Source organism: Lytechinus variegatus, chromosome 4 (genome assembly GCF_018143015.1).
Source record: "Lytechinus variegatus isolate NC3 chromosome 4, Lvar_3.0, whole genome shotgun sequence".
NCBI lineage: Eukaryota > Metazoa > Echinodermata > Echinoidea > Temnopleuroida > Toxopneustidae > Lytechinus > Lytechinus variegatus.
In genome coordinates this window covers 17,020,723-17,031,773 of record NC_054743.1, presented here as the reverse complement: position 1 = coordinate 17,031,773, position 11,051 = coordinate 17,020,723, and the positions used below count along the sequence as shown (strand labels likewise).

Genomic DNA, 11,051 nt, shown 5'->3' with positions numbered 1-11,051 from the left:
TAACAGTCGTGAATTTGGTTATGGAAGTGGTTATGGAAGTTATTTTTAATTTGAAAAAAAAATGGAATTTAAACATTCTGAATCATAGACTGCAGGAAAAATGGATGGTTCTTCTAAAAGGTTCGCTGAATTCGGACAATCACCACCTGAAACTACATGTAGTATCCCCTAAAAATATCAAAATCATTTATCGAGATTGACTTATCTAACAGAGTGGACAAAGTATTGCACTTTTTAATTTCTTTACTGCTATACCAAATAAATGTATAAATCTATAATAAAATCAACTTACAAGAATATAAAGATACCAATTTCTCATGATTAGCAAAACTATCCTCTATGCTAGAGAAAGAACACAGAAGGCTGTATCATGTTCCATACATTGTGCAAGCCTAATGTGAAGGTAACAGAGCTTGTGCTCAGCTTCACACCAATGTACCTTTAATCATAGAGCTATTACAGAAGGAGGACTGACTCTCGAGAACGCTTTGCCCCATGCGCGGCACCGCTAATCCCCTCATAGCAGGGTGGTTCATCACGGCACTTTCACACTTACAGGCGCAGGCTGCCCGTAAATCAGCCCTTATGCTTTAATGATTTGAATAAAACATTGAATTACATTATGTGGTATGTGTAAGATATCTACACAAGACTATTCATGGAGCTTGAGGGTCTGATGCAGAAAGGGTTGAAAATAATAAATACTAAACTAGTATTTATCTTTCTCTTTCCTTCAAACATAACATGTACTACAATTCAATACAATATAATATTCATAGCAGCAACTTAACAAGTAAAGACTATAGAGGGGGTATAGAAGGTAAACTGGTATGAGTCTGTTTCCTTTGCACCTTTCTATCACTATGAAGGGTATAGAGCATTACGTAATATGGGGGTTCTGTCTCTGTCATTCATCATGGGATGGTGAACCAACCAAGCATATATTTCTTTCAGAAACAAATACATCCAAATTGTGCTCCATTTTACCCAAGGTTTTGTTCCATAAAGCAGTACAAAAGCCATGCACGATGGGAGAGATGTTCTCTTGCTCAATGAGATTTGGGCTTTTTCCTGTTTAACATTAAGAGAGTGCATTCCTGGTTAGCGGAATGGTTTTCAAAGTGGGGGGGGGGGGGGCTGACCATACTAAATATCACTATCATATGGTCAAGTTTATGTTTTTGTACACGGTTTTGAAGCCCCCACAGCCCCCCCCCCCCCCCCCCGGTTCCGCGGCCCTTGCTTTACTGCAAATCAAATATTTGATAAATTATAAACTCTGCATCCATATGCTTGTGGATTTCAACTTTAGCCATGTCAGCTGCAGGAACCAATATGATCAAGAGGCTGACTTGGCAGCCAAGGACATACAAATGACTAAGTTATGAAAAGTCTCCCAGGTATAAATTACTTGAAAAAATACATGTGTGCTGGATGGCCAACTGACTAAAACAATTGGCACTTTTGAGCACTTTACAAACTCTACATGATTATAAACGTTGGTTATTATGTTGTGTGTGTATTACACATTAGCTTTTCCAATTTTTAAACAGGGTCTCATACTCACTGTGTGTATTACACTCATAATACGGAATGATATCATATCTTCATGGTTATATTTATATATTTACACAGTCTTTTATACACAAGAGATGTGTTTGGGGTTCATTCCTCTCCAGCTGGTAAAGCATCTTCTAACCTCTGGATGAATTTAACACGAATCTCCGTTTGATTGTCCCCTTTAAGTGTATCCTGGACGAACCTCACGCTCACATCCATTTGAACCTGATAGAAAAATACACATAACAGTCATAAGTTGTCCTTTATTAACTTCAAATGAAATACTATGAAAGATCTATCCCAGTTTTAACAATTTTGTTTAATACATGTAGCATCATCTAAAATCCAGGAAATATTGCAAATCGTAAGCAGGGAGGGCAATTACAACTGGCTATTTCCATCCTCTTTGGAAGTGCATTAAAATTGTAGCAAAGATCATTCTCATTCAGATGATAATTAATTTCCTCATTTTTTAAAAGGTGATCTACATATATGTACATGAGTTATAAGTTGAAAAAGCTTAAGAAAACCTCCAATGAAACAAAACATATTGAATCCCTTAATTTTTTTCTAATGAAACAACAACAATAATAAAAGAATCTCTTACATCTACATATACACATGGTACTTCAGTCAATGTTAATTAATCACAACCCTGTACATGTACAACACCTAAAAATAAACCAATCCTGCATTCCTCATACATCAACCCCTCTGTCATATGATAGATAATTCACTATATCTGGGCCCCGTCCTACAAAAAGTTACGACTGATCCAATCAGAAGTAACGCTATGGAAATCCATCAGTGTCATAATTTTTCATATAGGAAATTTGCAAAATGTCCTTTGTAAACAAAGGAGAAGACACCAAATTGTCAAGAAAACAATGAATTTATGGATATACATTCATATAGTCTAGACAGGTTTTTGAACATGCATTTTATATGTTGACTTTGCTGGCTTTCCATACTTTGCAATTGGTCGGATCAATCGCAACTCTTTGTAAGATGGGCCCCCTGAAGCACCTATAATGACATATGGATCTCAAAGCTTACCGTTTCCAAAGCACCCCTTATGACACCACACAGGACATTAGAGTAGTTTAGGTTACTATGATCATCTGGGAGTTCTACAAAGTCAGTCAAAGGATTATTATCCATCAGGAGAGAGAACTCATCACCAGCAGGACTCCAGTTACAAACACTCGGAGTCACTCCAAGAAACATGCGGAATCCAGACTTATCATTGAAAAAGAAAAGACAAAAAAGGAAATATTAATATATAATTCATTTACTCTCCCTATTACATGATGCACGTCATATTTATCTTTTGAAAGTTAAAGGGCCTGTGGAATGTAAACAAGCCGGATTACATATTTTATTTTTTTTGAAATACAAATGAAATAAATGAAACATAAATAAAAGTTGAGTCTACATAAGTTGAATAATCACATCCATGGTGAAGAAAATTTCAGACCAGATTACAAATGCTTTGCACGTGGGTAATGATTTTACTTCTCAAATGTACTTATCATTCCCGGTTGAGAGAGAAGAGCTTTCAAATATGTACGAAAACAAATTCTTCACAAAAGCAATTTTGTATTCATGTACATGTAGCAGTCATTAAAAAATGCATAGCAAATTGTGATGGGATACCAGGAAAATTATTTCCTGGCAAGTGGTATTTTTAAAGTCAAATTTTTATCTACATGTAAGTCTATCAGAGGTCTATTGTCTGAGAGCTTGAATTTATTTGAATGACAAAAAGAGAGATGAAGCACTAACATATCACAGCCAGCCAACCAAAGGGGGTAAAAATAATCCTTATTTTTTAATTATTCAAAGGGATGGTCCAGGCTGGAAATATTTCTCAATAAATATAGTAAAAATCACATACCAAAATGCAAATTTGATCAAAATGGGATAACAAATTTAACAAAGTTAGTGAATTTTAAAGATTTGCATTTTTCCAGTAAAACAGTTCTAGGAATGTCTTTGAATATTCATTAGGTGGGCTGATGATGTCATATCCCCACTTGTTCTTTTGTATTTTATTCTATAAAATTAGGTTTATTCAAAATTTTCTACCAAGAACTAAAACAATTGGATTGACAACTGATTAAGAAATAGGAAAGCCCACCTAATGAATATACATTATAATGTGCATACAACTGTTTTCACAAAATATTGATAAATTTTATAATTCAATAACTTTGTTATTTGTTATCCGATTTTGATGAAATTTTCAGCATTTTGCTTCGTGAATTTTCTCTATGTATTTAGATATTCAACCTGGACCATCCCTTTAAGACAAGGTTGAGATTCTTGCAGATAGATTTTCATACGAATGAAGACTACATATCAAAACAGGGCCAATGACATGCTGTTTCACAACATGATGCATCATCCAATTTTGATGTCTGACACCATTTTCCTTTATTTTCTACAATCAAACCAACTTCTTCTACAAAGAGAATTAAATATCTGGTTGTCAGGCCTATCAATTATTAACATGTATCGAGACCAAACGTACATTTTAATGTAATCACCAGTACTATTAAACTCAGGATGCCCAGTCTGACCTACAGGAAGTATGTCTTTCAGATGGAAATAGGTTTATATCCAGGTATGTGTCTAATTCCCTGAAACATTAATCTCTGCATGTATTGGTATTTTATACTGTGTAGGCCTACAATCTACAATTGAAAAAATGTTTTTGTGGTCTTAGTACAAACGAGGACAATAACCAACGTTGAACAGCAAAATGAAAAATAACCTGGATGCAATTTTACTACATATTCTATTTTCTATTATTGTGTTATTGTAGATATCATTTGTTTCATAGCTTTTTATTATGTTATTACATGTACATGTAGTTCATGGAAAGCTCACAGGAAATAAGTTAAAAAGCAATCATTCCTTAATCAACCAATGATACAATATAACTTCACTTGGCAATGAGTATAGTAAATTTATTAAATGCTCATTAGATTGCAAATATTTATTCTTCTTTGTTTTTATGGGGTATTGAAAAGTTCATCCTGACAATAGACCAGTTCGAGGTTACATCATGGGCAACATTAGTTAAATAACCTTTCATTTCTTTTATCATGATAGACAGATTTCAAAGCAAGTAATTAAGCATGCCTTACAGAGCAGGATGCAGAAATTGCATAGACCAGGGCCAGATGATATACTGACAATTAAGCCTTCATGAAATCAGTGTTTACTGCAACTACTGGAATTTCTCTCTAATAAGCCAGTTCGGAGTTCCATTCTGCACATGATCTGGGGCCGTTTCATAAAGGACTTGCAACTGTTGTAACTTTGTCATTATGGCAACTACCATAGAAACCTTGATTCTGTTCCTTCTGGACTTCAGTTCATTGGCATTTCTTTTCAGCACTGCCCTTGCAGTCTGAACTTACATGTAGGTCATTTGAGTTTAATTATATTCAGTTTTCATTCATCCTTCTCCAGATTGGATTCTTTTCCTCTGATTCTCTTTTGTCATCTTCATTCCTTCTCTATTCAGGTGTTCCACTCATTCCACCCCTCACTTAATAGTTTCTAATGCCATTATTACATAATCACCCAGACATCATTTATCCCCTTCATCTTATTCCTCATTGGTTTATATTATGAATTAGATTACTACATCTCAGTTGGGTTCTGCTATTTTCTTAAATTTCATTGGTAAGATTTAAGTTAGTTTAAATAGTGTTAAATAATGTTATGTTTCTGTCGCAACAATTTTGATGTGGGGCCGAGGAAGGCCAAAGGTATAAATAGAGAGTTTTTTAATGAATGCACAGACACAGATGCACAGATATGACACTACAGATCCGGTCTCTTTGTTAGTTATTCTCTGTTCCTGATATGTTGTGTTTGCAGTTAAGTTCCTGAATAATGCTGTTGCTTTAAAACTGATTATTTTATTCTCAAGTAGGTGTTTAGTTTTCAACCCTACAGTAGAAATGACCTTCTTCTGATCATGTGCAGAATGGAACTCCGAACTGGCTTATTACAGAGAAATGCCAGTAGTTGCAGTAAACACTGATTTCATGAGAAAGTCTGTAAAACCAGGTTTAATTGTCAGTATATCGAGGATCTAGATCTGGTACAGTTACATGAACTGAACTTTGTGAAATCTTGAAATCTACGCTGAAAAATGTTCACACTGAAGATCACCAACACAGATAGGCACACGTGGGACAGTGTATTATTATTGCTGGAGTAAACACCAGACAGAAGTGACCGAATTTGTGCATATTTCTCAGCAAGTACACAATTTCTTCCAGAATCCTTTGGCACATATTTTTTATTTGTACAGACAGACACTTGGGTGGTCATTATATTAGATTCTGTAAAAAGTCATTTTGAGATCGTTACTGGAACTGGAATTTATCTTGTTTTCAATAAAAGCAGAAAATGAAGTTTTCCTGAGGGTTTGATCAACAGCCACCAAAGAACAACAGAGTGAAGGATTTTGTGACATGACATGTGATATGCTGTCCAAGATGTCAATAAATCAAAAGAAAATTTCTCAGAATATGGACAATGATTTGATAAATAATCAGGAACATGACATGATTCCAAGAAAAACACCATTATTATAAACAATAAAAAAGCAATTTGCTTAATTCATTATGCAACAGATTGGGAAGCTGCCAAATATGATGTTTTAAAAATCAAAGAATATATTTAAAAAAATCAGTTATTTTCTGATCAATGGATATTTACCATTGCAACAAACCATCATTAATGTAATCCTCTTGTTTTTTGTTTTTAAATCAAAACCATCTTGATGTCAAATTCACCTTCACATCCATGTTTCAATAGTAAATTTTAATTTGTCTTGTCTATTTCCAAGTTTCTTACAAAACAACATCTCAAATATCTTTGATTTTTATACATTGGTAATCCATACATGTACTTTACCTTGGCAATGATATCTGCTGTTTCTCTGAAATCATTACATCTACCAATACCGGACCGTGCTAAGAAATCCTCCACAAGACGAATGCCGATGTTATAACCCCTACACAAATAAAAGAATTTATGGTTTACGCATGAATAAGATGATGAATAAGTGAAGCCTCAAAATGTACAGCTATTGCATGACCAGCATCAATTGTCAATAATTTCTTGAAATGCTGTTTACACTTCATGTCAAATTTCAAAATGATGTATTCTAAAATCATGTTTTGTTATTCTTGCTCTTCTCATTCCAGTATGACATCTCTCAATAATTAAATAAAGTGTAATTAACTAATTATTGATATTAATAATTCACTTCTTTTAATCTAATACCATAAAAATGTAATGTCAAAAATGGAAATATGATTGCCTACATGTATTTTCTAAAACAAATATGAAATTATGAAATGCACTTGAAGTATTCAACTGGTAAGGTTTTTTGAGCAAATTTCTGTTTTCCAAACTATGTATTTACAGACAAAATACATTTCTCCCACCCCACGCCATTGAGTATTCTGTTGAGAAAACTCATCATTTACAAGGTTATGAACAAAATAGCAGGGAAAAGTATGGAATATAGTTTCACTAATCTTACATTTTATCAAGCTGTTTGTTGACTTCCTCATCGCTCTCGTAGTCTTTTACAAGTTGGGCCACAAGGGCGCCATACGTGAGAGTAAACAGCTCTTGACTCTAGGGACAGAATTGAAGATCAAAACTCAAGTTAACCCCAACAACAAATCATTCAAAATAAGTAAAGATCTTAAAATTCCAATATTTCACAAGCAAGGAAACTTTTCTAAGTGTGAATGTGTACTACAGCACAAATGAGGGAAAAATAAATTAAAAAGAGCAGTTTATATCTCCTGGAAAACCAATAGGGGCTGGGCATTAAGCAAGGTCAATCAAAAGGGCAAAATGGCATCCACAACCATGGATTGTTCATTGATTGACTGTAACTTAAGCCATGTAGAAAGATGTAAAGCAAAAATGTTCAAATATTCTTAAAAATATATTTTTTAACATCAAAGTTGTGACAAAAATGTGGCCTCTGACTGTGTGTATGGACATAAGTTGAGATAACTATTTAATAGTAATACAGATAATAAAATAGCCTATAATTTTATTTCTGTGAAGAAATTAAAATGTTTTTTTTTTGAGAGGAAGAGTAAATTTTAGTACTTGGTAACATTGACATTGCAATATAAATGTGGTGAATTAGTGTGTTATCATTCAAGTGGGTCTGTATATTACAACTTTCAAGAATTCAATGTTCAGAATGTTCAGAACAACAATTCAGAATGTTGCACTATGGTTAGGGAACCTGGCCAAAGTAGACTTGAGGTGGGGCTATTAAAGGAATGGTCCAGGCTGGGGATATTCATATCTCAATAAATAGAGTAAAATTCACAAATAAAAATGCTGAAAATTTGATCAAAGTCGGATAACAAATACTGATTGAATTATAAAGATTTGCATTATTCCGATGAAACATGTCTTTATGAATATTCATTAGGTTGGCTCACTCATTCAATGAACAAGGTTTATATGATATGGGTGGGCTGATGATATCATATCCCCACTTGTTCTTTTGTATTATGAAATTAGGTTTATTCAACATTTTTCTACCAAGAACTAAAACTGATGTATGCATCAGTTATTTACTGCCGCAACTTATTTCATCATTATGGAGACGCATCATCTACACATGCATGAAAAAATTAAACATTTTATGATTTCATGTAATAACATAAGAAAAAGGAAAGTGGAGATGTGATATCATCAGCCCACCAAATGAATATTCATGACAATGTGCATATAACTTTTCTAAAAATATTGATAAACTTCACAATTAAATTATTTGTTATCCAATTTTGATGAAAATTTCAGCATTTTGCTCTGTGAATTGTACTCTTTTTAGATAGATCTATATTTTCAGCCCAGACCATCCCTTTATTTTAAGGCTGCTGGTTTGTATGCCCTTTAATCTTGAAGAACACACAGTTTTACAAGTGGGAAGTATGCTAAAAAGGAGGAGCCTAATAAGTAAAACACAGTGAGAAAAGAAGTAGGCCTAGCTCACCCATGGGTTCAAAGCATCTCGCGTGCGAAGGAATATCAGTCGTATGCACGCGACACACACGACGCAGTTCAACTTTGCTGGGCTTTTGCCCACATAAGATATAAGTTAAAATTTTATGTATCACATTCTGCTATGACACTTACCGAATCATTTAGATCCTTCTGTGACTTCTCCTTGAAGTTTCTTTCTAAAAATATGTATATTTTCTTGATCTTTAGTGAAGATTTCACGGAGATAGAAATCAGTCAGCGTTGATATCAATTTTCTCCTGAAGAGGGCGCGCGATTTATATTCATATCAAAGACAGGACAAGGGAAAGAATAGGCACCTACACTATTTTACACGCATATCGACGCAAGGCATTACGCAAAGTCCGTGAAGTGTCCAATCTTTTCATTGTATAGACTTTGGTATACCGTATACGTATTATTGACGTTCGTCAAAGCTTGTACTGCTGGTTTCTTTCCAGGCAGTAGAGGCGCACGGCCAATATGGGAGACTCTCTCCAATAAGGGAGACAATCTCCCATATTGGAAACTTGCTTTGCAAAAGAACAAAAGAAACAACACCAACAAAAGTATGATTTTTTCCACCCAAACTTTTGTCCCACTGAGGTCAGAAGCCCATTTGTTTTGTGTGTGGATGACAACAAAAATCCTTACAAAAACAAAAGTAGACGGTGAATTTTTAAAGTAGACGGTGAAAAGGGGTAATATTTCATGAGGAATCTGCTTATCACATTTTTATTTGCCGCCAAGGTAATCCTTTTTAAGCAAATGTAAACAAAGAAAATTGGTCTCCAAAACTGGAGACTGTCTCTGAAATTGGATACCAAAATTCTTTATGAAAGTCTCTGATATTGGAGATAATCTCTCTCATGGGAGACAGTCTCCAATATTGGCCGTGCGCCTCTACTGCCAGGCACATATGTTATTTTCATTTTTTTTATCAGTCATCTTTTTAAATTAATTGCAAATAAGTGTTATCATCACCAATAATAATCTTTAATTATGTTTTTGAAGGTATTTCATTCATTGGTGCCCATAATTAGTAAATTAATCATAAGGATTGCGCATTCAAAGAATTTAGATACAGTTATAAAATTACCGAGGAGCTGAATCAAGGTTGTGAAATTATTAGCGCCACCAACGGCCTTCCTTGTATTTCCGTGGAAGAGACAAGCGAAGTAACTTTCGAGGCCGAGGTAAGCGAAATTTCCTTTTTTTTAATGATTATTATTTTATTATTATTTTCATATTTAATAAACTATTGCTACTCACCGGTAAGACTCAGAGCCCCGGTGCGTAGCGAGAAGGAGTTTCGGCAAATATTACTTCAGCAACTAGCAATGAAGCGATGTTTGCCGACTACTTCGAAATCCAGGGTCATGAGGGTCAAACACGTTCTATTGTACGAGGTTAGTACATAACCTCGTAAAATGTGTGAGTGGGCCTAGCTAGGCCCTAGATCTACAAAATGGATAAAAATCATGAAAATGTTTTTCACTTTTTTCAGATGGGCTTAAATTAGGGAGAAAAAACCCAACGAGATTTAGTCTACTTCAGATTTACTCACAATTTTACGAGGGTCTGTTGCTCTACTGCTTTGTCTCGACATGTCGGTTCAGGAAAAAAAAACTGCGTTAAGCTTTCAGTTTGTTGATGAAGGTGAAGTCCAGATCCAGTCAATAAAGGCGTCAGTAGGCCGTACACACTATCCTATTCCTACGAATGGGACTGAAGTGAAGATAAAAATTGGATCACAGAAAATAGTATAACTCCGGAGACGTTGGGTTATATGATAAAGTCATATGTGATATATCATGAATTATAAAAATGTGTTGTTCAATTCTCCTTGAAAAATGAATACTAGATATGGTATAAAACTGATTATTTTTCTAGAATTCCCCTCTGGCTCTGCCTCTGGACTGAATGAAATTGGACAGTACTCGCATACCGCGCGCTCGGCCGGCGCGCGCACACACAGTAGTAGCTAGCGCTAGGCGAGGCATGCAGCGCGCACGAATTAAATCGTATCATAGATCATCCAAACCCGTCGTCGTCGTGTCGGCAGCTTCCTGCTTGAATCGAGTCTGATAATCAGGAATCATGGAGTTCATAAATATCCCTCGATGGTCAGCCAAAGACGTAGCGGACTGGATGAAAGGTAAGATTTTTTTGCTTCATTTAAAACTGTTAAATTAACAGAGAACCTGATCAGTTACATTGCTAACCGCAGTGACTTCAGTCAGGCCCAGCTCTTTAGACTTTATCGGAGGTTGCAGATTATCCATGCCGACGGATCGGGGGAGATAGTGAAGCGTGACCCTCTCCGTGTACTGATGCGCCATGAATTGAAAACTGGTCTTGACCACTCATCCAATGAACAAGTTTATGATATAACCTTGTTCTCACTTACATTTCCATGT

The 11,051-nt window shown here is 35.0% G+C and overlaps 1 protein-coding gene across 1 annotated transcript; it reads right to left on the bottom strand.

The window, feature by feature from the left end:
* Nucleotides 1-1,370: 1,370 nt before the first annotated feature.
* On the bottom strand, nt 1,371-10,304 carry LOC121413508 (trafficking protein particle complex subunit 3-like). The gene is made up of 5 exons (XM_041606332.1): nt 10,199-10,304; nt 7,136-7,233; nt 6,502-6,601; nt 2,617-2,799; nt 1,371-1,785 (listed from the first exon to the last, which is right to left on the bottom strand). Exons 1-5 carry the CDS (start codon nt 10,238-10,240, stop codon nt 1,666-1,668), a joined length of 543 nt encoding a protein of 180 aa, XP_041462266.1. The 5' UTR covers nt 10,241-10,304; the 3' UTR covers nt 1,371-1,665.
* Nucleotides 10,305-11,051: the final 747 nt, after the last annotated feature.